The sequence below is a fragment of the Peromyscus leucopus genome, chromosome 6, assembly GCF_004664715.2.
Source record: "Peromyscus leucopus breed LL Stock chromosome 6, UCI_PerLeu_2.1, whole genome shotgun sequence".
Classification (NCBI taxonomy): Eukaryota; Metazoa; Chordata; class Mammalia; order Rodentia; family Cricetidae; genus Peromyscus; species Peromyscus leucopus.
Genome location: NC_051068.1, coordinates 105,763,985 through 105,790,613, shown reverse-complemented (window position 1 = coordinate 105,790,613; position 26,629 = coordinate 105,763,985). Strand labels below are relative to the sequence as shown.

Sequence of the window (26,629 nt, the reverse complement as noted above, 5' to 3'; positions counted from 1 at the left end):
CTCTTCCCATTCAACAATGCAAATGAAGGAATTGATGGCAGGAAACAATGTTTATGTGAAGTCTGAAGATTTTTTAAAACTCTAATTGAACTATATACTTCCTTTGAACAGATGGATACCTGCAGCCACCCAACCCTGACCCCACCCCACACAGAGTTCTGAAGAATATACCTAAAAATATCAGTGGTTACTGTTGTAGTGAATGATGAGTGATTGTGTTTGTTTTCTTTTATCTATACATCCTTAATTTTCTGCAAGGCATATAAACAAGTTCTGTGCAAATAACATTTTTCCAAGAGTCTGTTTCTAGACTTTTTCCAGTCTTTGGTTGGCATTTATATGCTTCCAGAGAATGTTTAGCTGCTTTCCTTATGACTTGTTTGACTTAAACTGAGTCACCCATTTCAAGTGTTTGTTATTAAACAGAAAAGAATAAATAGACACTTGACAAGTATAAACTAAGGAGGAGACTTGCTTCTGTCAGTAAATTACCCACATAATACAAACAGCCAAACTAGTTTGCCACCACCGTTTGCCTTTGTAGCCAGGTCTAAGTAGGACATTATAAAATATTCACTTAATATGGTATTTTGAAGAATCAAATTAGATTTTCATTTTTTTCTTCAACTACTTTTGATATTTGCCTATTTTGTTACTCAGAACCAAGTGGAATGATAAAAAGAATATTTACAGGCTTCCACAAAAGTATTTTTTAATTGTAGAAACTCCATTTAAATGGCCAACTTTTTTATTGACTAGTTGTGTACACACAGCAGCACTGTCTTAGACATAGTGGGACATTAGAAAAACTCAGAAAGGCAAATATATTGAGAAAACTCATGTTTGACAGCAAGACAGAAAACTAATAATTACACCCTGTAACATTTATAATGTATGTAATGAACATCAATATAAATATAAAATGTATATGCCTTATATATAATTATAATATACATGTGTCTATATGTGGGCCTTAATATAAACAGAGTAATACATTGAACAGTCATGGACAAGTAAAGGAAACATCAAGGGAGTAAAGACAAATTTACAAAATGAGGAAAATCACTGTAACTTATCAATCTGACAAAAGACTGAGATGCAGAGTATCTAAGGGACTTTAAAAATTCAATAATAAAAATATAATTCAATTAAAATTGGGCAAAGAATAGATAACTATTTCTTAAAGAAGAAATTCAGTTAGCCAACAAACTTATTAAGAATGCCCAACTTCATTAATGAGGACAGAAATGCAGGTAAAAAATACAATTTGGCATCACCTCACCTCAGTTAGAAGACTGTTATCAAAATGAAAATAAATGGCAAGTAGGGAAAAGGAGACGTCTCATATACATTCCTGGTGGCAGTGTGAGTTGGGGCAGGACCATAAGAACATCAATGAGGTTCCTTAAGAAACTAACTGGATCCACCTTATGACCCATAATCTCTCTTCTGGGCGTATATTCAAAGGAAAGGATATCAGTAACATTTGCATGACTGCTTTTGTTGCTCTATTTTGCACAATAGCTGAGAATTAATCAACCCCGGTGTCCATAAATGGACCAATAGAATGTAATCTAACTTTTCTCATTGATGCAGCCAAATGTTTGACAAGAAGCAACTTAAGGGAGCATATTCTGGCTTATAGTTTGAGAAGGGATGGTCATCATATCTGAGAAGGCACGGTGACTGGTGTGTAAATCTGCAAAACAGTGAAATAGGAAATGTACAGAAAGTGGTGCCATGCCATAAAACCTCAAAGCCCACCCCACAGTGATCTTGCTCTAGCAAGACTCTGTCTCCTTAGCTGTACCAATAGCTGGGGGCCAAGTATGCAAATTTATGAGCCAATGAGGGACGTTCACACTTAAACCACAGCAAATAGGTCAAGAAAAAGTGGTTTATACATACGCAAATATTCAACCGTTAAAAAAAATGATGTCATTCTCTTATTTTCAGGAAAGTAGATAGGAAAGGGACATAATGTTGAGAGAAATAAATCAGACACAGAATGACCAATTCTGCATGTTCCCTCTCATATGTGGATATTGCATGTAGAACCATGCTGACTAGAGGCTGGAAGGTTGGGAGCAAGGTTCGTAGGAGTATAGATCATGGGTACTCCTAAGCAATTAGAACTAGTAAATTCTAGTTTCAGAGGAACGTCAGTAGGGAGGGAGCTGAGTTCACAGTAATGTATTACATATTTTATGAGTAACTAGAAGAGAAGAGCCTGAAGTCTCCAAACACAAATTAATAAAGAGATGGCAGTGTTATGCTCCGATTTAATTCATACATGCTCCATGCATGTACTGCAATATTATACTGTGCTCCAAAGTGTGAGGAAGTATAATCATTACCCGTTAATCAGATTTTTTTTTTAAGTTTTAAGAGCATGCAAGCATTAACTAGCCCAATTTGACCTATACACACTGTATTCATATATTAAATTACTGCATTCTTCTATAAAGTTATATAATTAAAATAATTTTGAAAGACTGATAAAGGTATGAGAGAAAAAAAGAGACTAATTCTAACAAATAAGCATGAAATTTTCCTTGGAGGACATAAGTATTAACTGAGAATTAAAATTATGTAAGACCCATTTGGTTATGTGATAAAAATAAAATCCAAATTAGATTAAGTAAACACAGCCAGTGGGAAATATTTCTTGCTTTGGCAAGGATAGATCTAGGCGATAACATGATATTGTCAGGCATTGCTTTCCTCTCTCCATAGCCTTTACTACATCAATGTTCTGCACAAAGATAATTGAAAAAAAAACAAGAAGTCACATTTTATCTATTTATGATAGCAAAATGCCAAAAACAGTGGCTTAAATATGAGAACTTTGTTTCTTACATTCCACAAATTTGTAAGTCCAGAATTAAGGCACCAGTAGATTCAATGGCTGGTGATGGAGCTGTTCCTAGACAGTTGCCTTGTAATTGTAACTCTACATAACAAAAAAATACAAGGAGCATCTCCCAGGTCTCTTATAAAGTTACTAATCTCATTCATGGGGACACCACCCCAATGAACAAACAATCTCACAAAGGCCTTGTACCAGTTATTTTTTATTGCTGTGACAAAACACCATGACCATGGATTTGGGTGGGTACAGAGGTCGGGGAGGTTCTGGAGGGAGTTAGGGAGGGGAAAGAATATGATTAAAATATATTGTATGAAAGACTTCAAATAAAAATAAAACATAAAAAAAAGAATGCACTCATGCCATAGTTTATCATGCTGAAATTTCAAAAACAAAAACACGCCATAAAACACCGTGACCAAAAGTGACTTACAAAGAAAAGTTTATTTTGGCTTACGATTCTAAAACACAAGTCCATCATGGCAGGGAAGACATGCCAGAGCAAGAAGCTAAGATACTGCATCTTTAACCCACAAACAGAAATCAGAGAGAGAACAGGAAATGAGATAAGGCGCTAAACACTCAAAGCCTGCTGCTCTGAGTGATGTATTTCCCAGCAAAGCTCTGCCTCCTAAGAGCCCCATAGCCTCTTCCAGCAGCTCCACTGACAGGGGATCAGGTGTTCAAATACCTGAACCTATGAGGGACATTTCTGACTCAAACCACCACAGAGCTCATCTGCTAGTCCAATTAATTTGAATATAAGATTTGAATATGGCCGGGCATTGGTGGCACACGCCTTTAATCCCAGCACTCGGGAGGCAGAGCCAGGCGGATCTCTGTGAGTTCGAGGCCAGCCTGGGCTACCAAGTGAGCTCCAGGAAAGGCGCAAAGCTACACAGAGAAACCCTGTCTCGAAAAAACCAAAAAAAAAAAAAAAAAAAAAAAAAAAAAAAAGATTGAATATGAATTGGGGAGGGGGAAACTGTAAACATTCAGACTGTAGCACATATACCTGGTAACACTCAGATTGACTGGTAGGCTAGGTAGCATTCCTACCACAGCAAAAAGAGGGGAGTCATCTGAGAATTCCAGCAGAATCAGATAACACTAATGATTCTTGCCACTGCTCTCAAATGCAAAAGAAAGGGCAGAGAGATGACAAAACACTTGGACAGATAGAAGCCTTACCAGATTTGATTTAAATGGATAGCATGTTATGTGAGAACAAAGCATTTTTTTTTTGAGTAAATGAAGATATTAGACCATGATGTAAAAAAAAGGAAAATCAAGGAATAAATTGTCAGGTTCCTGTGGGGTACAAAGTAATTCTATATCAGTTATTATAATATTTGAATTAATGTAATTTCATAAATCTATTCTCCTTTACTGAGAACTTTATATTTGGACATATATATATCATACACATATTGGTACAGATTCAATATTTTAAAATTTTACTTTTTAATTGAAAAACAAAATATCACATATATTTATGGTTAGAAGCATGATATCTTTATATACACTTACGTTATGAAATGGCTACATCACCTCAGCAATGTTTCTTTGTGGGTATGATGAGAACACTGAAAATGTACTCTCTCAACAATTTTCAGGTATATATTATATTATATATGATAAACAATGGATCTCTTGAACTTGTTCCTTTAAGGAAAATTTTATGACTTTGACAACTCCCAAAGGGCCACCCCCAGCCTCTGGGGTAGTTTTTCTCTCTATTCTGTAAGTTTGACATTGTTGTACTTTCTAAGTAAACCATGTGGCATTTGTGCTGCAACTAATTTATTTTAGTTACTATAATTCCCAAGTCCATCTGCATTGTCACAAATGACAGATTTCATTATTTTTTTCTTTTTATTTATTCAATGTGTCTTTTATATCACATATCTTGATCCCATTCATTCCCCTGTCACTTCACATCTGCCCTCCACTGTAGTGGGTAGCCATTCCAGCTTGGATCTGGAAGTTCCAACCCCCATTGAGACTCTGGCAACTGTCACACCTACGAGGAAGGGCCAGGGGAGGCGCCTGGAGACCCGAGATCTGGATGGGCAAGTGCTCTCTCTGGTCCAGGACCCTAGATGATGGAGGTTGACCGAGCAGAGCTCCAGAGGACACTGCTGGACTTCGATACACCTTCCCCAGACTCCACAACCTACCTTTCCTTTTTTTTTTTTTATAAGTTACACACTAAATAAATCTTCCTTTTAACTATGTGGAGTGGCCATAATAATTTCATCAATATCAGCTAGCTCAGTCGGTAGAGCATGGGACTCTTAATCCCAGGGTCATGGGTTCGTGCCCCACGTTGGGCGCCAGATATTGGTGAAATTATTATGGCCACTCCACATAGTTAAAAGGAAGATTTATTTAGTGGGTAACTTACAAAAAAAGGGAAAGGTAGGTTGTGGGTCTGGGGAAGGTGTATCGAAGTCCAGCAGTGTCCTCTGGAGCTCTGCTCTGTCAACCTCCACCGTCTAGGGTCCCGGACCAGAGAGAGCACTTGCCCATCCAAATCTCCAGGCACCTCCCCTGGCCCCGCCTTGTAGGTGTGACAGTTGCCAGAGTCTCAATGGGAGTTGGAACTTCCAGATCCAAGCTTGAATGGCTACCCACTACATTCTACCCCTGCACTCTACCTCCTCCCCCAAATAAAACAAAGTTTAAGAGAAAAAATGGGGGGAAAATTAAAAATCTTGTCATGGAAGCTGTAGTGTGTCATAGTGAGTCACACAGTAAACCCCTTTGTCCATATGTCTTTCCTTGCAAGTGTTCATTACAAAGAGTCATTGGTCTGGTTTGAGGCCCCTGGTTTCTACTACACTATTGATGCTGGGCACTCACGGGGGCTCTTTCTGGATATCTGGTTGTTGCCCTGTGTTGTAGAGATCCTGCAGCTTTGGGTCTGTGGGTCAGGTCCCTTCATGTGCTCCAGCAGATCAGCACCTCATTATTATTTTTTTAAGGACCTGTAGTATACCACTGGGCTATAATACTATACTTTATCCACTTATACTATAATTTCATTATCCATTTACCTATTGGATAGACAGGTAGATTGTTTATTTCTTAGTTATTGTGAATGACAGAAGGAGCATGACATTGCAGTGCTTTGGTTGGCATTCTGATTTTAGTTCCCTTGGATATAATTTAGAAGTGAGGTCCTGGATCATATGTCACCTCCACACAGTTCTCCATAGTGGATAAATTAATTTGCATTCTCACCAACAGTGTATGGGGTTTCCTTCCCTCCGTATCTTTACTGATACTTGTTACTGTTCATCCTTTCAACAATAACTATTGTAGCCTGGTGGCGTGGCACATGCCTTTAATCCCAGCACTCAGAGGCAGAGCCAAGTGGATCTCTGTGAGTTTGAGGTCAGAAAAAAAAAAAGTCATAATAACTATTCTAATAGATGTGAACTGATAAGTCATTATAATTTTATTCTGCATTTTTGTAATGATTTATATTGAGCATTTTGACAAATACTTTCTGGATATTAGTATTTTCTTTTGTCCATTTTGACTATGGTAGTTTTACGTTTGAGCCTTTAGTCTATTTTGAATTGATTTTTGCAGTGACTGGTCAGTTTTCTTAGCACATTAATGAGAAGATTGTCCTTTCATCATTGTTTGTTGATATCAATTGACCATAAATGTGTAGGTCTGCTTCTGGGCTTCCTGTTTTGTTTAATGGGATATGTGTGTATATTTATGTTGGTACTATACTGGTTTGTTTACTAAAATGTTACAGCATATTTTGTTTTGTTTTGTTTTTTGAGACAGGGTTTCTCTGTGTAACTTTAGAGCCTGTCCTGGAACTCACAATTTACCAGGCTGGCCTTGAACTCACAGAGATCTGCCTGCCTCTGCCTCCCTGGTGCTGGAATTAAAGGTGTGTGCCACCACCGCCTGACATTACAGCATATTTTTAAAAAATCACTGAAAACTCTAAAATATTAGTAAGAATTTGAAGATGGCATGGATAAATGGAAAGACAGCAAGTATTCCTGAACCAAAAAATACTGTCCTCAACCTGTCCATACTATACAAAGCAATATTTATCAAAACTCCAAAGATATTTTCTCAGAAGTAGAAAAAGCAATGCTAAAATTTTTATTAAACTATAAAATACCATAGGTAGCTGAAGTACCCTTGAACAAAAAAGAGCAAGTGGAGTTATCATACTATCTGGTTTTAAATCCTTGTAATGGTTTGAATGTGATGGGAACTTTCTGTTTGAAGTAGATCCCATGATGACCACTTCTGCAAAACAACACATTAAATTGTTAGGATAAACAGTGAGCTTTAATGTCTATGTTTCATAGATCTGAATGACTATTATTGATTTGTATTAGAATAATACTTTCTCAAACTTTTTTTCAAAAGTAAATTTTAATTCATTTAAAGTAGAATTTGATTTTAAGCTCTAAGAACTTTGCCTGTTTTAAGCAAACAATTAATAAATATATGTGATGTTTCCATGAATTTATAACAGTAATCATAAAACCATCTATCACTTTTAAAAGCCGATTTGGACCAGATGTTTGTTTGTTCCTTGGCACAGCCGTGCCTGGATGTGAATTCGTTTTATGATTCACAGAATCCCCAAGGGCCCGTGGTGATAGGATTGAAACCAGGCCAATTGATGTTTTAATCCTTTCTGTCCTTCAGGAAGAAATGGAATTAAAAACTAAGTTTCTGTTGTTCAGAATTTGTTGCACTGAGCTAAGATTATAGATAGAATGTAGTATTAGATTCTTGCTAAATGGATTTGTAATCTAAATTAGATATACAGGATAGTGACCTTGGCAAATAGAAGGTAGAAGTGAAAACTTCGTGAAAAGTCAGCAGAAACTGAGGAAGTTTGGAGATGATGACTAACTTGTGAGTGGCATTTGCTGATCTTTATAAGGGTGTAGGACTGCAAAGTCACGGTGTTGGATGTGTCTTAACCTCCATGTATAACTTCACACACGGCACCTTGCTTTACTCTGTATTTCTTCAAGGTGGCTCATACTTCACAGAGAAGATGGAGAGGCATATGAAAGAAAAAAGTTAACAGCACTTCAAATGGATAAACTCAAGATTGCACAGCACATTAAAATAACATGGGCACACTGTATGAAGTACATCTACTCACTATCTTATAAAGCAGGTGATGAGGAAATTAAAGCGTCACACCTCTCAGGGTATATGTCAAAGAAATCACAACCAGTACATTTAAAAGAAGTCACATTTTATTTCTACCTCACATAGTAAGCAAATAGTGTAATAGGTACATATGGTTCTGACCAGTTGATAATAAATTATTAAATGATAATTTCATGCATGTTAACTAACATAAGCCAATAGCTGTCACGTGTTTCTAAGCATTTTGTATAATATTAAATATGCTTCATAATATAGAAAACAGAAGCCCCAAACATTCCTAGATTCCATGCAAAAGAGCCACGTGTATCCTTTCCTCCTAAGTGAATACTTAGCGAAGGTATATTCTTGGAGACCCTGAATTAAAGACCGGTATGGATTGCAATTGCAATGTAGTAATTAACAAGAGATACAAATAATTTACTTGAGCAATAAATTTCAGAGCTAGAACCAAATTCAGGACTGCATGGACACTACGTAAGCACTTAACCCCTGACCTACACACTCAGACCTAATAAACTCAGAATACATAAAAAGTAGTTGGAAAAGCTGGGCATGCAGGCGCACGCCTTTAATCCCACACTCAGGAGGCAGAGGCAGGTGGATCTCTGTGAGTTCAAGGCCAGCCTGGACAACATAGTGAATTCCAGGATATCCAGGGTTATGTATAGAGAAACCCTGTCCAAAAACAAAACAACAACAACAAAAAGTAGTTGGAAAAAGGGTGTCTAATTTTAGATTGAAATAGGCAATTTTATCAATTTACTAACAAGTGAATTTGGGAGTTGTCTTGAGGACAGTGCTGATGACCTAAGAACAAGGAACTTCTCAGGGATGAGTGAAAGAAATGTATGGAGTGTAGCTGTGTAGCATAAGAAATAATGGACACAGTCATAATGTTTGAGAAAGATTCACTGTGAAATCATTCTTTCAACTTCAGAGACATAATGTACTTACCAAAATACACACATGTACAATATGGAGAACACACTGACTAGTCTCTAAAAGGAACAGCATGAAAAAGCCCAACACAGTGTTTTCTTGGCCCTGCTCTAATAGACTTTGATGACAAAATCTTCAGCCTTCTTCGGAAGAACCACATCAATACTCTCTTCTCTCTCTCTCTCTCTCTCTCTCTCTCTCTCTCTCTCTCTCTCTCTCTCTGTGTGTGTGTGTGTGTGTGTGTGTGTGTGTGTGTGCAGGTACACTCACCTATGCTTGTGTGAATGGAAGCCAGAGGTGAAAGGAGGAAAGTGGGTATCTCTTCCTTGATAGTTCTTCACACACACCCCTCTCTTTTTTTTTTTGAGACAAACTCAAAAAACAGCTGTCTTCAGCATCTGAGTCACAACACATTTGGGGGTTTGAATGACCCTTTCACGGAGTCATCTAAGACCATCGGGAAACACAGATATTTATATTACAGTTCATTACAGTAGCAAAATTACAGTTATGAAGTAGCAGCAAAAATAATATTGTGGTTGGTGGTCACACCACAACATGAGAAACTGTACTAAAGGCTCTCAGCATTAGGAAGGCTGAGAATCGCTGCTGTAGTGCCATCTGGAGCTATGGATCCTGTCAGGCTACACCGGCTGACCAGTGAGCCACAGGGATTCTCCTGTCTTTGCCAGGTTGGTGCTGAAATTACAAGCATACATTACCACATCTTGCTATTTAAGAAGATGCCAAGGATCCAGACACGTCGTCTTGCTCACACAGCAAGCACTTTACTGTGCTTTACCCACTAAGCCAACGCCTGGCTCCCAGGTCTGTCTCTTGCTTAGGCTCACTTTTACTAACCTCTTTCTTTGACTGGACTGACCTCTTCTGATTTTGATGACCTTTCTCAACAGTTCTGCTCATTACCTTTGAAGCTCCTCCGTGCCAAGCTTACTAATCACCTGGCTATCCACAACCTCAAGCATAATAAATTATGGACAAATGGAACCAATTCCTGTTCTTTGTTGTATACTAACCTCAGATGATCCTACACCAAGGTAGTTGGACCCCCGAATAAACACGATTTAATTATAAAAGAAGAAATACTTTTAAAATTAAAACCAAGTCAGTGCATTTCTCACCACACTCAGATGATTGAAGGCAGTCAGTTATCCCTCTCTCTACTAGTCACTCCCTAAGATAAGCTCTCTCTTCTGTTGCATTTCCTAGGACACAGAAGGCACCTAGGAAATCGCTGATGAAAGATGAATAAATAAGATTTTATGATAAGCATAGAGTATAAGAATGATCACAGTGATTTTTGAGACTCATCCTGAAATTATAACACATGACAATCCTTAATTAGTATATTTATTTCAAAGGAAAGGAGGAAGAAGTAGCCCAGCGCATTTATCTGCCATCCCTTCTAGAACATCTGTGGTTTAAAACAGCTTTGAAAATAGTTATTTGGAAAAGATATGGTCGTGTTTCTGTGAAAGCAGTAAAATACTCTATTTTTAATTTTTTGTGTTTGTGTGTTATGACATATGTATTCAGGTACCCACAAAGGCCAGAAGAAGATGTCAAATGTAGGAGCTAGAGTTACAGGAAGTTATGGGCAGTCTGATGTGGGTGCTTGGATTTGAACTCAGGTCTTCCAGAAGAGCAGCAGCAAGTGCTCTTAACCACTGAGCCATCTCTCCAGCCTGACAGTAAAATATTCTAAGTTCAGCGGTACATACCTGCATAAAGGGCAGTTATAAAAACTACCATTAGGTCTAAATCTTCCCAATCTGGTTTCTATTAAGAAATTCTGCTACACACTCAAGTCAAACGTTTTTTGTTGGTGGTGACAGGGGTATGATACATCATCATAATGTCCTTGACGAAAATCTATACATTTACATTTAGAAGTCCTGAATGAGCATGTTCACAGAGCAGGGTGAGGATAGTGGCACGGGCTGGCAGTTAAAAATCCTTGCTGTTTGGTAGGAGGAAGTGTAGTGCACACCATAGTTCTCTTCCTATCTGCTGGTGCTCAGAGCTTCTGCTTCTTCAGGTTGACAGGCTGGACGTGGAGGGCTTGTTTAGCAACATCGAATCCGTGCACCAGATATCAGCCAAGCTACTGGCCATGTTGGAAGAGGCCACAGCAGACGTGGATCCAGCCATGCAAGTAATCGGTATGTTTGTTCTCTCCCTGGGTTCTGCAATACAACAGGAAATAGTATTTTAATGACCCCCTGGTACTTTGGTTTTATGTGCCTGACTTACAAAGCTTCCCAGGTGATATATAAATACTGAGTCTGCCTTCGGGTTCATGGTAATTACACAAACTTTACATTTATCTCCAAATGGGTTTATAGCCATTGGCTCGGGTCCCTCCGTAGCACTGAGCACAGACAGAATTCGCTTTTTAATTTTCACTCTTCCAGTCTCTCTGCTTTCCAGATGGGCTTTCATTTTGTTTCATGGCTAGTGCTTCCTTGGTCCTTAAATAATTAAACATTTTAATAGCTATCCTGATTTCAGTCACATGGATTTTTCTATCATAAATCTATGAATTTGCTGATTTTTAAATTGTAAATATTTTACATGAGAAGTATATGGTCTTCAAAGAACTTAGACAACATCTATTTTTTCAATGTTTTCCACTTTACTCCTGTTTTAAATTTTTCTCTCATTTTTTATTTTATTTTTTTATTGATTCTTTGTGGATTTCACATCATGTATCCCTATGCAACTCACCTTCCTGGCCCCTCACTTCTGCCCTCTGCCCTTGCAACCTCACTCCGCAAAATAAAATTTAAAAGTGAAACCAAAAAAAAAAAAAAAAAAAAAAAAAAACAAGAACCAAAACAAGCAAAAATAAATAAATAAATAAATAAATCTTGGTATGGTAGCTGTAGTGTGGCCCAACACAGAAGACCCTTTAGTCCACACATCTTTACTTGTAAGTGTTCATCGCAGAGTCATTGGTCTGGTTCAAGGCCTCTGGCTTCTGCTACCCTATGGATAATGGGTCTCAATGGGACTGCCCTTGGATATCTTATTTGTACTGGGTGGTTTTGTGGGTCACCTTGACACAAGCTAGAGTCATCGGAGAGGAAGGAGCCTCAGCTGAGGAAATGCCTCCTTGAGACCCAGCTGTAAGGCATTTTCTCAATTAGTGATCAAAAGGGGAGGGCCCAGCCCATGGTGGGCGGTGCCATCCCTGGGCTGCTGGTTCTGGATTTTATAAGAAGGTGGGCTGAGCAAGCCAGGGGAGGCAAGCCAGTAAGCAACTCCCCTCTACCGGCCTCTGCATCAACTCCTGCCTCCAGAGTCCTGCCCTGTTTTGAGTTCCTGTCCTGACTTCCTTCAGTGATGAACAGTAATGCTAAAGTGTAAGCCTAATAAATCCTTTCCTCCCCAACTTACTCACTGGTTTTGTCACAGCAATAGAAGCCCTAACTAAGACACGATTGTTGCTTTGTGTCATGGAGATCCTGGACCTTTGGATCTACAGGTCTGGCTCCTTCACATGCTCCGTGTGTGTGTGTGTGTGTGTGTGTGTATACATACATATATATATGTGCATACACACATATATAGTTTTTACTCTAACAAGGTTTTTAAAAAAGACTGCAGAGAATATCACATGAAAAATATTCAGCCTAAATTCTATTCTCTTCATGTCTTGAGCATTGCAATAACTCCTTGAAGGAGGTTTATGTATCATTACATAGTGCTGTGTAGCTTAAGAATTCTTTTTTAAAATGATCACTTTGTAATTTTACATATATTACATGTTATAAAAATAGTAGAACAATCGAGGATCTATAGAGTAAGGATGAAAGATTGTTTATATACTCCTCCAAACCCACTGTCTCTTCTGTGAGTGACCATTGCTGTTAATCTTTGTAGAACATCTCTTTGAGGCAAATGTGCACATGCCACACACACACACACACACACTTTCTGTATTTGCACACACACACACATTCTATCTTTATTGAATCTTCTTTTTTAGTGGACGTTAGACTTATAGAAAGGAACAAAATGGTTCTTATTTAGTATCTCTGCGGGTCCAAAATTTAGGCAACAGGCTGATCTTATGAAAGGATTATGAAAGGATTCAGTCAGGTTTAAATTCTATCTTTCCTTGTGGTTCAGCATCCCCAATAAACTGAGATAATGTTTTCTTTCTTCATAAGGCTGTACACGTTTTCACTTTAGTAGGGATCGCTTGCCTTTTATCAGTTCGTCCTATGAATAGTTGTGAGTAGCAGCATGCCTGCAGAGGAAGATGCCGTGTGGCACTGTTGGGCAGAGTGAAGTGGAAAAGATCATCTCCGACCCTCCTAAGCGCGAAGTAAGATCTCTCCTGGAAGTGAAGGTGTGTGTTTGATTGCCATCAGAGTGTTTTTATGCTACCAAAAACCTTAATGAGAACATTTTGGATGGGGATCAAGGAAGGACTACAAGATACTGTGTAGGTTTAAAGTCATTCATAGTATTTTTGATAAGTATGGTCCAGGTTGGGCAAAGATGTTCTTTGGAACTTTCTTTCTATTTATCATTAATAGAAAGTAGTAAACACATTTAGAAAATGGTAAGTGATTAAGCTGGTGTGAAGGATCATGTAGAGGAGGAGTAGGGAATACATCTGAAGGTCAGAATAAGGACAGATGATACTGAAAACAAATTTGAAATCCAGATAGTTCAACCTCTAATGCCATCTCTTTCATAGTTGTGAGAGGCCTGGCCCTTGACTGAGTTGAGTAGTGTAGCACAGTAAACTGAGATGCAGCCCATTTCCTTTCCTAGCATTTTGGAGTGCCACATACAGGGCACTGGCAGATACAGTGAGGACACATGGACCTGAATATCTAGAAATGGCTCCTCATTGTTCTGGTGGCCCTCCATCATCACTGGGTGCAGCAGCTAGTTGTGCCATGGCCTATGCTGAGTGGCATACACTATGGCCTATGAGAAGCATGAAGCCATCAGGATGCCAATCAGTGGAGTTGGTGGGACATGCAGGGATTTACAGAGTAGATGTGAATGAAATGTGTATGGGCAATAGAGGCTGGCAGCTTTACTTGGGAGTGTCTGTTCCTGCACCAGCAGTCAGGTCACTTGTATGCTGTATATCCACCACTCTTGTTATTATTTGGTTATGCTTATTCTAACTTTGCAATAAGTCCTTCAGACATAAAGGCTTAATGTATTCATATAACGTAAGTATTGATTTTCCTACTTCTCAAGAAACTTGAGGATGAACATATGAAAATCAGAATACTTACCCCATATACCATAGGGACCTCAACATTGCCATCAACGACCACAAACCAACCAGGAGACAGAAATCTGCTGAAGAAGCAGCAACATTCACATCAGTAAACATGAGTCACTGTTTTAAAAAGATTGCTCAAGGCAGGTGATTGGACACACATAGCTACTTAAAGTGTGTTTATGAACCACTCCAAATAGCAAGATGGTTCACATGCTATTGTTCACAAGAGATAACAGTTGTTCTCCACTAATTTCCCTCAACCTTACACCCAAGGTTCTTTGAACCTATAAAACGTATAAAAGCAATGGCTACTGGTGAGGCGACACCATTAATAAAGGTTTTGCAGTTAAATGATGGGTGTGTCTGTCAATAGATAAAGTGAATATGGAATGCCGGTTCATTCTAATAACAGATTTTTAAATCAAAATTGCAAAACCAGAAAATATTTGAGGAAATTTATTATTAAGAAATTTATTGTCTAATCTTATTGTAAGTGTTACTGTAACCAAGACTTAAAAATTCAATATTGTAGGGGTGAAGGGATGATTAGAAGTTAAGAGTACATTTTTGCAGATGAATTATGTTTCACTCATGTTCAGTGGCTCACAACCACTGGTAACTCTAACTTCAGGGATCTCAACACACTTTTTTCTGGCCTCTGTGGGCACCTACACTTACATGCACACACACACACACACACACACACACACACACACACACACACAGAGAGAGAGACAGAGACAGAGACAGAGACAGAGAGACAGAGAGAGAAAGAGAGAGAATTAAAAATAAAACAGATCTTCAAAAATATTACATTGTGAATGCAAGTGACAATATGAATACACATAGGTAAAGCAAAGAATCACAAGTAAACAATGTTTTTAACCAAAATAAAATCTATAGTAAAGAAATTGTGATATGCAGATGATGAAGCTGGTATTTTATTCCCATAAAAACTTGTCAAAATGTGTGCATACTTTTCTATACATAAAAATAGCACACATGTGACATGCAATATTTGAAGATGTATTTGCTGTTAAACTATCAAATTATCTTGTGCATGGCAGTCAAGATCTTCTTTGTTGCTGCTCCCTAATCAGGATTTAGAATGCAGATTCCCGACAGTGGCTGTGGGCCGGTTTGTGAAGAGGCCTGTGGAATGGTATCACAGTGCATTCAGAAGCAGATTTTTGATGTCTACAGGCTGCAGTTATAGAAAATATATTATAAACAAGAAGACATTGGAATTTATCCTTACCAAAACAAAGATTGAGCTTGAAATTAAACAATAAGAACTCATGTTGTATACAATATTTTTGAAATTCTGCAACTGAACTTTCATACACTTGGCTCATGGAAAGAAGCTTTTGAAGGATTACTTCTAATTTATTTCACTTCATTTTTTGAGATTGTGTCTCACTCCATAGCCCAGGTTGGCCTGGAAATCTTTATGATCCCCCTGCCTCATCTCCTGAGTGCTGGGATCACAGTCATGAACCACCACGCTTGGCTTGATGCTCTTCTTTAACATGACAAAATTATATTTTGTACTAGATTTTACAATACCACATTTTGAAAAATCATAAATAGAAATAGTTTGGTAGGTTTTTTCACTTGTTAGAAAAAATAAAAGAATCCAAACAAAGGCAAAAAGATGAAAATTTCAAAAGTATTTCAGCTCAAATAAATACACCTTTAAATACAGATACGTGTAATTAGAATTTTGATATCTTCCATTTATCAGAATCTTCTGAGCTTATTGGATGCTTCTGTATTTACAAATTATGTTCCAATTTAAAACATGGTTCACAAATTTGACAGCCTTGGTCTGAGGAGGCACCGTGGACAAAAGCGCTTGCTGCACAAACACAAGAAAGGGGAGCAGAGTCCATGAAAAAGCTAGGCATGGCAGTACACACTGGTGCTGTGTGGTGAACAGGAGACCTCGAAGGGCTGCTGGGACTTGCTGGCTGCCAGTCTAGCTGAAAAATGGGCAGTGCCAGGTTCAGCAAAAGACTATCACAAAGGAATAAGGAAGAGAGCAAGAGAAGACACCTGGTGTCCTCTTCCTTAGACCTTTATGTGCACATGGACAGACTTACACATCTGTACGCACACTTGCAAACACGCATACACCACACATAGAGACACACACACACACCACAAAATAAATCAATGCATACAAACATAAAGCCAGTATTGAATTATAACCAATATAAAATGAATACCAACAAACACATTGATATAAATGAATGAGAATAAACCAGCTCTCCAGTAGATTTCAACATACAAAGAAAATAGAAAAATCCACTAGTAGTCAACCATCATCATTGTAACTGCTTCATGTAAAACCCACTAATAAATGTAATATACACTGAGTGCAAATTAGAGAGCACAAATTTCAAAGTCTCAAGGTTTCTCTACCAGTAATTTCTGACATCAGAAGGTACCATGGTAACCTCATTGTAAGAGACATACTCTAACCAACTGATCAAGGTCAAGAATAGCGGGAAATACCAGCCTCACTTCACAAACCTTTTGCATTGTGACTGATACAGCATCACATCTGTGGTCTTTGCCCTCAGAGTTTATAGAGACATCCAATCAGAATAAAGCATTCAACATATTAAAAAAAAAAAAAGAATAAGTATGGGACACTTGATTTTAGAAAGAGGTCACTTTCCTTTTACTGACAGTTATATTGTGATTATTTGTTATATTAACATAGGGAAGCTGTGTGCAGAGTGTTTGGAAACTGTATTGCCTCTGAATTTTCTTTATTAGTACAAAATCAGTTCAAGGGTTTTTTATGGTTTTTTGTTTGTTTGTTTTTTTTTTTTTTTTTTTTTTTTTTTTTTTTAGACAGGGTTTCTCTGTGTAGTTTTGGTGCCTGTCCTAGAGTTCACTCTGTAGACCAGGCTGGCCTTGAACTCACAGAGATCCACCTGGCTCTGCCTCCTGAGTGCTGGGATTAAAGGCATGCCACCATCGCCTGGCTTGTTCAAGTCTTAAAATAAAAAACAACTTATAGTTTATGGAGAACATTCAATTAAAGATGCTTATACTTCTAAATTTTCTAGTCATGACTGGAAAGATTACAGTAATATTTCAGAAAATTAAAACAATAAAGGCTATAATTTAAAAAGTGTTGGTTGGGAGCTTTGCTTTTAGAGCATCACCATCGGTTTCTGAGCTGGCCTTGTGACTAATGAAAGGAGGCAAAGTGATGTTTCTTGACTGCATGATGAGTTTTACTCTCAGATCATAAAAAGAGAAGTGCAAAAACTACCCAGCCATTGCAAGAAACGTCGAACAGGCCTTAGACAGGTGAGTGCAGTCCTCCTCAGGCACCTGACCAGACATTGCTGATCAGCTGACAGTAAATCATCAGACTGTCAGCATCATGGAGAGACAAATCATCCTAGCGAAGCTGCCCAACCTTCAACCCAAGGATGGTGAGCAAACAGTTGTTAGTCTTTTAAATTTGGGGATGGTGTTCCTGCATAATAATAGCTAACTCCTACAAAATTCCAGAGGAAAAATATTTCAACTCAAATGCTGAAGAAAACTTGATTTGGAATGTGGTGTTTAGACTTGGATTTGACTAATTTGGAGGGCAGCAATTACATGCAAAAGGCAGTCTTGAGGAGAGGATGGTAAAGGCCCCATGTCAGGAGAGTATGGGAAGTCCATTAGCATTCCAGTATGCCTTAAACAGCTCCCTGATTTTCCATTATGATCTATACATCAGTGCAGAGTTCAATGGCAGTTCCTATCGCAAAATCTTTTATCACTTAGATTTCATAACATAAAGCGATTGGGTGAGATGTTTCCAAAATTATGTTACCGCAAAATGAAAAGCACAGGTGTTCTGACTCTGTGTCTTCAGACAGCAAGATTAAGAGTTTGTGACTCACAGCTGTGGTGCCAGATCCACTAGATACCTCAATAAATGAGGGGGAGAAATTTACTCAACAAACCTTGGCGTTTGGATGAAGTTCAAGTTTATAAATAGATACCTATGCTTGCAGATCTGAGAGCATTGAGGGAACTGTCTGGATTCCAATGCCAAAAAAAAAGTGGATTTTAAAGTCCACACTGAGTCTAGATAGGGAAGTTGTTTTAAAATCTCTGGAGATGAGCTTTGGTTCTTGTTTATATTGAAACTGAACATATTCTATGACAATTTATGAAAATAGTAAGCAAGGACAAATAAAATAAAAGAAAGTACAAAAGTTAATAGCATAATAATATATCTTTTAATATCGTGTTGAATTGGATTCCATCTCTTTCTATTGCTAGATCTTAGGCAAATTATGAAACCTCACTGAAGTTCAGCTTCTTATCTGGAAACTGAAGACAGTAATATTTATCTCATATGAGTTTTATGAGGATTCAATAAAATCAAGTGTAAAGAATAACCAGTGCTTATTCTTAACACTTAAACATGATGTGACTAAATTGCTATTACCCTAGCCATTCTAAATGTACACATCTATTTATAAAGTGTGGTTTCCTTTTCATAACAATTAAATATAATACAAATTCATTTTGGAAGTTTTAGTCATGCTTCACAATAAATTAAGATTTGTATTTTGTAGTTTATCTATGCTTCCTGGTATTTATACATCTTTATAATTCATATACATAATGATATATTTGACTTTAAGAAGGAAAGTTTGGCCTATCACATGTCACTTCTATGTGTGGCAGAGTGAGTGATAATTTCCAAAGCTGGTTTCCCGAAGACTCAATGAACCATGGCTTCCAGCTTTCACACTGCCAAGTAGCCTAGACCTACTAGGTATGACACTGTGATGGTAGCTGGACTAAGCCCCTAAGAAAGCAGAACAATGTCTGCTCTTGTAACACAGCCAGTTAAGATGTCCTTCTATCTTGTTAGAAAGATGTGGAGACAGGTAGAGAAATCGGTTTAGCCATCGCAGTATTCCAGCAAAGCCACACATCCAATTATCGGTCAAGGGACCAGACTTATGAATGAGCAGTGATGTCCTCCTACAAGTGCATCCCCAGAGAACATGGAGTAAAGTCAAAGAGTCACTCAGCTGAGCTGAGTAAGCACATAAAACTAACAGAAAATCAAAATGATTGTTTTAATACAATATGCTTTGGAACCATGGTTTGTTACATAGCATTAGAGAACTCACCTAGCAATTGTGTTGTCTTAGATATGGCTGCACAAATTGCGATGCTTCAAAGTATTTTAAAGAAGACTGTCAAAAATATGCTTCAGTCTACACACTTACCTCATACATAGTGCATAGAGAACAGGACTAAAAGAAGCTCGTGAAAAAGGAACTGTCATTTTTCATAGGCTTTTTCCTGAGGGTGAGTTTATACTCAGAGGAAGATAGTTTGGAGTTTCCCATACCTGAGGTTCAATAATGGGTTAGCCACTGTTGTTCCATAGAAGTTCTGTGTACTCTTAAAGCTTTGTCAATTTTAACGGGGGGGGGGGGCCGCAGCCCAGTTAGAAAATAAATAGATGAAGTGTGTGTGTGTGTGTGTGTGTGTGTGTGTGTGTGCGCGCGCGCGCGCAAGAATCTGTCTCTAGGCAGTAACTTTGTGAGAAGGAGTGTTAATTATTTGAGAATTCATGCCATGGTGCCCTGTAGGAAATGCTTCAATGTGGCTCATCAGAATGAGTTTTCCAAGAGGAAGATAGAGAGGAGAAATAGGAAAGGGCGGAGGTGGAGAGGGGGAGAGGAGAAGAACGGAAGGGGAGATGTAGGGAGGGAGAGAATCAAGACACAGATAAGTTTGACCAAGTTGCTTTTAGCCACCTGTAACAAACAGACTGGGAGTGTTCCACACCAGCCTCTTACTAGAGTATACACAACCAGTGTTGTGGGAGATTCAGATGAAGAGTTAAAAAAATCATAGAATTTTCTCACACATAAACAGTGGCAGGAAATCTGTCTGTTCCAGTGAAAGTATGGGATTTTCATGGTCAAGGATTCAAAAGTCCACACAGAGAAGAAAGGCTTGTGAGGGAGAGGTCAACAGGCTCCAGTACTGGGCTTAGGCCTCCAGTGAGGTCAAGGTTTGGGGGATGCTTGGATTTATTTCTTGTAATGATAATAAAACAAAGTCCTGGAGTTCTAGTCTCTGAGAAGAGTAGGTTCTAGGATGCTGTGCTAGTGGCTAATTGGAGTGATAGCTGAGCTGTGATAGAAGCACTGGGGGGTGGAAGGCATATTTAAACAAACTTGTGAGAAATCATACACTGCAGGATACACACAGAAACACCATTCTGTAGGTGGAATTTTCTGTCTGCCAGCAAGCTCGGTCGGTAGCTTAGGCTTGTTACTAACTAGCTCTAACAACTTATATTACCCCATATTTCTTATCTAAGTTCTACCACATGGCTTGGTACCTTTCCTCAGTTAGACATGTTCATTTTGATTGTCCCTGTGTCTTCTGATGACACCTTTCATCTCAATGCTCTCTCCCTGTCTGCAAGTCCCACCTAACCTCTTCCTGTCTAAATATCGGCCATTTATCTCTTTATTAAACCAATGAGAGCAACACGTCTTCAGAGTACACAAAAAGACTATTTATTCCACAACACCATCCTGAATCCCAACAGCATCAGCATCTACACATCCCTGAGCATATCCATCCTCTATGAAGCTAAAAGTTGATGAGCACATGGGGGACAAATGCTGAAGGTGCACGAAGGTCAGAAAATATCACAGCCTTTGGAGGAGACAGATTTGGACTTTAACTGTGGTTGTATCACTACAACTCAAGCTTTGAGAAGACCATTGGGATTAATGATGGTTGCATTTGCCTGTTTGGGGTAGAAAACTAAACAATAGACTGAGCTAAAATCGACTAATTTTTCATCCATAACAAGAGTTCTCCATTGCTGTAAACCAGGACCTGTGCAACTCCTTACAGCTTTTTCCTACAAATCCCTCAGCTTGTAGCTTTGAAATTGTGGTCCCATGATGGCTGGTCCAATTTCGGGCAACACTTCCTATAAGAAGTAGAAAAACTACTTTCTTGTGAAACACTCTTCACCCTGTAGGGAGTATTTTACACATGGTTTTATTTAACAACACAAATGCAAACATGCTTATGAAGGTATACTATGCCACTCATAGCTACTAGAAATTTGAGAAATACCAGACTTGTATTTCAACTGGGTATACTGTCAAACCAAATTCTGTGAATTTAGAAGAAGAGCTCAGAAGAACAGATTCACAACTAGCAATGTATGCCACATCCATTTGTTCAGATTTTAAATGTCTTGAGATGGCAAGATCTCCATAGAAGAAGGATACAGGATTTAAGGCACATCCCTACCCCCTCTGAATATAAGCTCCATTAGGTGAAGAGTTTTATTTGCTGTATGTCTGTTATGTCCCAAGGGATGAGAACACTGTATTCAGCAACACTTACTAAATGCATGAAATATAGAAATAAGAAAGTTAAGCTGTTACTAAGTCAATCTGTAGTTTGGGCCAGCATTATTGTTAGAGGCTGATAAGCACCATAGAAGAGTAGCAGGTGGGTCTCAAAAGAGATATTTTCTAAAGTCATATATATATAAGTTGGTCTGAGAATGGAGCCTTACTCTGCATCACCTACCTTGAATATGAAAGGTTACTGAGCCTTTCTTTACCCAGCCAGAAGACACTAAGCCTTCTCAGAGAACCAACCTGGTACCAGAATGCCAGCTGTAAGGATTCCCCCATCCTGCCGTTAAAGTGTGCAGAAAGGAAACAGTTTCATGACAACACCATGAGTCGACACCAAAATAAATAGGGTTCTTGAATGTCAGAGCACAACTAATACTTAACAAGTACGCATTCCACTGTTGAGACAAAAACTGGTTAGGGTTTGATTTGTCCACATTATACTGCAAACAGAAAGGAACCCAGACCAGAGTTCCTTTCATCCCATTTACTGCCTGTCTCCACTCTGTGTGACTGCACCCCAGTGTCCTGTCCAGCTTCTAGACTGCTATCTCCTATGGTTGGAAATTCTGGGAAGATGCCATCTCAATTGCAGGAAAGCTCTTCTTTGAGGGGCCAGTCTTACCACACACATGACAGCTTTCCATAGCTTTGGACATGGTGATGTCACAGATAGGACACACCTCCCATTTTTTCCTCTTCATGGTTCCCATCAGTTTCCATCACTGGCTCCAATTCCACACCCATCTTTGACTCCTAAAATCACTCACCTGCAAATGAGGCACTTTCACCTCCAGGGCTTCAGAATTACAAGCCAAATGGATACATTTTTCTGAACATCTCTTATGCTATTGCTTTTGAAAGACTTTCACTGAAATATATATTTTTTTATCAGAAGAGAATTATCTTGAGCCCCAGGGAATTACTTGGAGCCATAGCTACAGGCAAGAGAAAAAGAAACAAAAAACACTGAAATGTTACGTTGAGAATTCATGTAAAGTTTTCAGCCTGCTCCCATGAAAACAGCGCTTCTCTTTAAATACCTTAGTAAAACTGAATCTTGAGGGACTCATCTATCCTAATCCCATGGAAGCACATCCCACTTGCTACCTGTATCTGGTCTGAATTGTACACTCTAACCAGGACCTCTGGATACCTTCAGCAGTCACTATTATTTCCAGGTTAGATGGGGCTCATGGCAAAGGACTGTGGCTTCCTTCAGTAGCATTCACTCTTCCATCTCCTTCTCACTTCCCCTCATCACTCTCCACACTTAGAAAACAGAGTAAGTCTAGGAGAAAATAGGGGGGCATATGAATGAATTGACACTTGGCTAGCTAACCTGCCTTGTTTAGTCCAAGAAGCTGGGCTTGTACCCAAGAAAGATAACCAGGCTATAGAAAGCACACCTTGGATTTTCTTGATGCTACAGACAAGGCTCTTTCTGTTAGGAATGACATGTCTAAGTTTTTTTGTCACCTAGGAAAGTGACCCCTCAAAGCCTAGAACATTGTATACACATCTCCAATCTTCTTCCCAAAGAGGGGCCACATCTATCCCTGCTCTGGGAGCCATCCTAGTCATTTTATTCTGAATATTCTGTCTTGACAAACAAGTTTCACTTAGAACTACAGAAAACTTTTGAGGTAGAACTCAAACCTTTAAAATTTTGTCTCTAAAAATACTTTAATGGTAATTCAATGCTTAAAGAAAAACACTGTTTACATATATGTAAATATATTTTTTTTAAAAAATGTATTGAGATGCATACTTCATTTACCTGATTTGGAATAAGAGTTTTAAGATGTCATTACAGCTATTGCAATTCAAGTTTTAAAATATGGTCTAAATCTCTCAGGGAGCTTGTCCCTGTAGAAGATTGACTCTCCCTCAATCAGCAGCCGGTATTGCCTGTAGCTCTCCATCTAGGGGTGGGACCAGACCTTTAATTTTTTGCTGTGGATATCACTCTATATAAATAAAACACTGATGGCCAGTGACCAGGCAGGAAGTATAGGCGGGACAAAGAGAGAGGAGAATTGGGGAAACAGGAAGAAGGAGGAGAGACACTGCAGCCACTGCCAGGACAAAGCAGCATGTAAAGACGCCGGTAAGCCACCAGCCACGTGGCAAGGTATAGATTTATAAAAATGGGTTAATTTAAGATAAAAAAAAACAGTTAGCAAGAAGCCTGCCACGGCCATACAGTTTATAAGTATTATAAGCATCTGAGTGATTATTTTATATGTGGATTGTGGGACTGTGGGGCTTGGTGAAAGCTGGAGAGAAGCCCTCCAGCAACAAATTTTAACTGAAGTTCTTTTAAAACACCATTGTAGCTGGTTTTTAGAGTTGAACTTGTAAAAAATTTTGGTTGTTAATACAATTAATTTCCTACTCTAAACATTTCACATACTTTTAAAATGAAATGTTGTAGTTCAGTATTTCTCCTAAAATATTTCCTTCTAAAGAAGAAAGGAAATATAGTGTGTTAGTCAGAGTTAAGTTCTCCTGGGAGAAAAGATAAACAAAAACAAAGCATCTGTGGGGTGAGACGTGCTTATTTCTCTGTGATACAGAGGCCCAGGGGCTTGTGTTCTCAACCAGTGGCAGCTTGACATGGCCCTCTGGTTTTTGCATCCCAGAGAAATAAGCGTGCCTTCTTACACCAAAAATATCTGGAGCAACCCAACTTTCTATTGCTTTAGAAAAAAAAAAAATAATGTGGCTAGGTGATGGGAAGTGGTGGCAACACACTCTGCAAATCCCAAATTTTGATCTCAGCAACATTTATCCCTGTGTTGTATAGCTGTGTGTTCCTTAGCAATGGGACACATACTGAGAAATACACCACTAGCTACTTTTGTCATGTGTAAACATCGTAGATTGAAATTACGAAAGCCAAGAGGGCTGCCATATATTTTCACAACAACGTATATTAGTCAATACATACAATATAGAGTAGGGAAAATTATCTTGGAATCATACATATGCACCATCCACCATAGACCTAAAGTCGTTATAAATTATAAGATTATTCTTGGATTTGCTGATTTTTCCTAGTCTCCATTTATTCTCTGTGACTGTGTCTTCTCTGAGCTCTCATCTGTTTGTCTCCTCTCAATGTAAGAGCTCACAAACACTGAATCTTCACACCCTATTCTCTGCCTCTCTCTAGACTTCTTTGTAACAACCATATTAAATCTATGATTTCTATTACCCACAATTTGCAACCCTGTATCACTCTCATATGTCTTTATATTACTTCCCTGGACCCCATATTCACGTACCCAAGTCCACAGAGGACATTCCCACTTGACTACATAACAAACAATTCCTAATCAGTAAAGCTATAGTTAAATTCATTATCTTTGCACCTTAAACCCTCTCCACACATCATCTTTGTTCAGCCGTGTGGAATCCTGGAACTATACCTCGCTGTTCATATACTTTCCCTGCCCCTTTGCTTCTCTTTCCTCCCTGCTTCAGATTTCCTTGTATAACTCCCTTGAGTATTTGCATGTCCCAGCTACTGATTTAAAATCATTACATAGTTAACCCCATTAATTATCAATTATCTTACAATTGCTGTTACTCACATTTTACAAATGAGGAAATTACAGAACTGAGAACACAGCTAGCTTCCCCAAATGTCAGGCATTTTGTAAATAGTAAAACCAGGATCTGAACACAGGCAGTTGAAGCTATATCACTTTTTTGTCCTTCTTGTGACTCTGGGGGTTGAATCCAGGACCTTGGACACATTAAGCATGTGCTTTATCACTGAGCTACATCTCTGGACCACAGAGCACTCTTAATTGATGTACCCTCCTATGCTTGCCCTTCGTTTTTCTTTCAGTTATGATTGGTTTCTCTTCTCCAGTCTCAACTCCTTTCTCCAGTTCCACCTCTCTGATGACTCATCATCAGAATAATCTTCTAAGCTGTTGTCTACTCTTGTTAGTCTACTGCCTAAAATCTGTATGTGCTTTTCCATCTCCTTCAGACTCTGCTCTTTAGTGGTACCCACTCTGCTTCAGGATCTGACTGCCTTTCCAGCTTCTGGAGCTTCCTCACAGGCTTAGAGCCACTGAGCCTTGCACCGTAGGCCGTTCAGAGATTCTGCATGCATTTCCCCCTCACTACCTCATTTCTTCCATGCTCACTTAAGAGTTCCCCAGAGACTGAATATGTTGCCTTCTCTGCTGCCCAGGTCTAGCATTGCACTTTCATAGGGCACAGTGAATGGGAACTTACTCTTCTCTCTCTTGCCCTTGCTGGCTTATATAAGTTCTTTAAATGAACTGTTGGTTCTTTGTGTCCGCAGTACAAACGATAGTGCTCAGTGCAAAACAGTCATCCAATAAATAATTGTTAAGTAAAGATGAACTCAAAACAATAACCACATTCAATCCCATGTGAGCCACTTTCTTATACAAAGCCCAGGATAAGTAGCTTCCTTGAATATCGTGGCTTTGCCCTAAGTTGCATACGGATGGAGGAAATTCAGGATGATACAGATTCCACACCGTGGGGAATGGGTTCTAAAAGACAACAAGGGAATCAACAGGAACTTAAAAATAGAAGAATCTGAATACATTGACAGTAGTGAGGAGCAACTGACCCACAGGAGCAGTTATACCACGATATAGACTATGTTTCTGGCATCGATTTTAAGGGCTATGACTAAAGAAATTTAAAACGGAGTTATTGTCTTTTTGCTTTTTGTTCTTCCTTTGCAAGATAGTTGCTTTGAGGGAATGTCACTGCAAAAACGTTTTTTCCTTTGGTTGTAGAATTTTTAAAAAGAAGAAGATGCAGGGGTTTGTTTTCTAGGATTCTGGTGCTTTTGTGTCAGGCAGCCAGAGTGAAATTACCTTCCCTGGTCTTGGTTCACTCCTTTCTCCATTCCTAATCATCCTT

The 26,629-nt window shown here is 38.7% G+C and overlaps 1 protein-coding gene across 1 annotated transcript in view; it reads left to right on the top strand.

The window, feature by feature from the left end:
• Positions 1 to 26,629, top strand: part of Arhgef38 (Rho guanine nucleotide exchange factor 38) — a 114,006-nt gene that overhangs the window by 44,154 nt on the left and 43,223 nt on the right. The window contains 1 exon segment of the mRNA XM_037207121.1: positions 11,043 to 11,166. Coding sequence (XP_037063016.1) covers positions 11,043 to 11,166 — 124 coding nt within the window.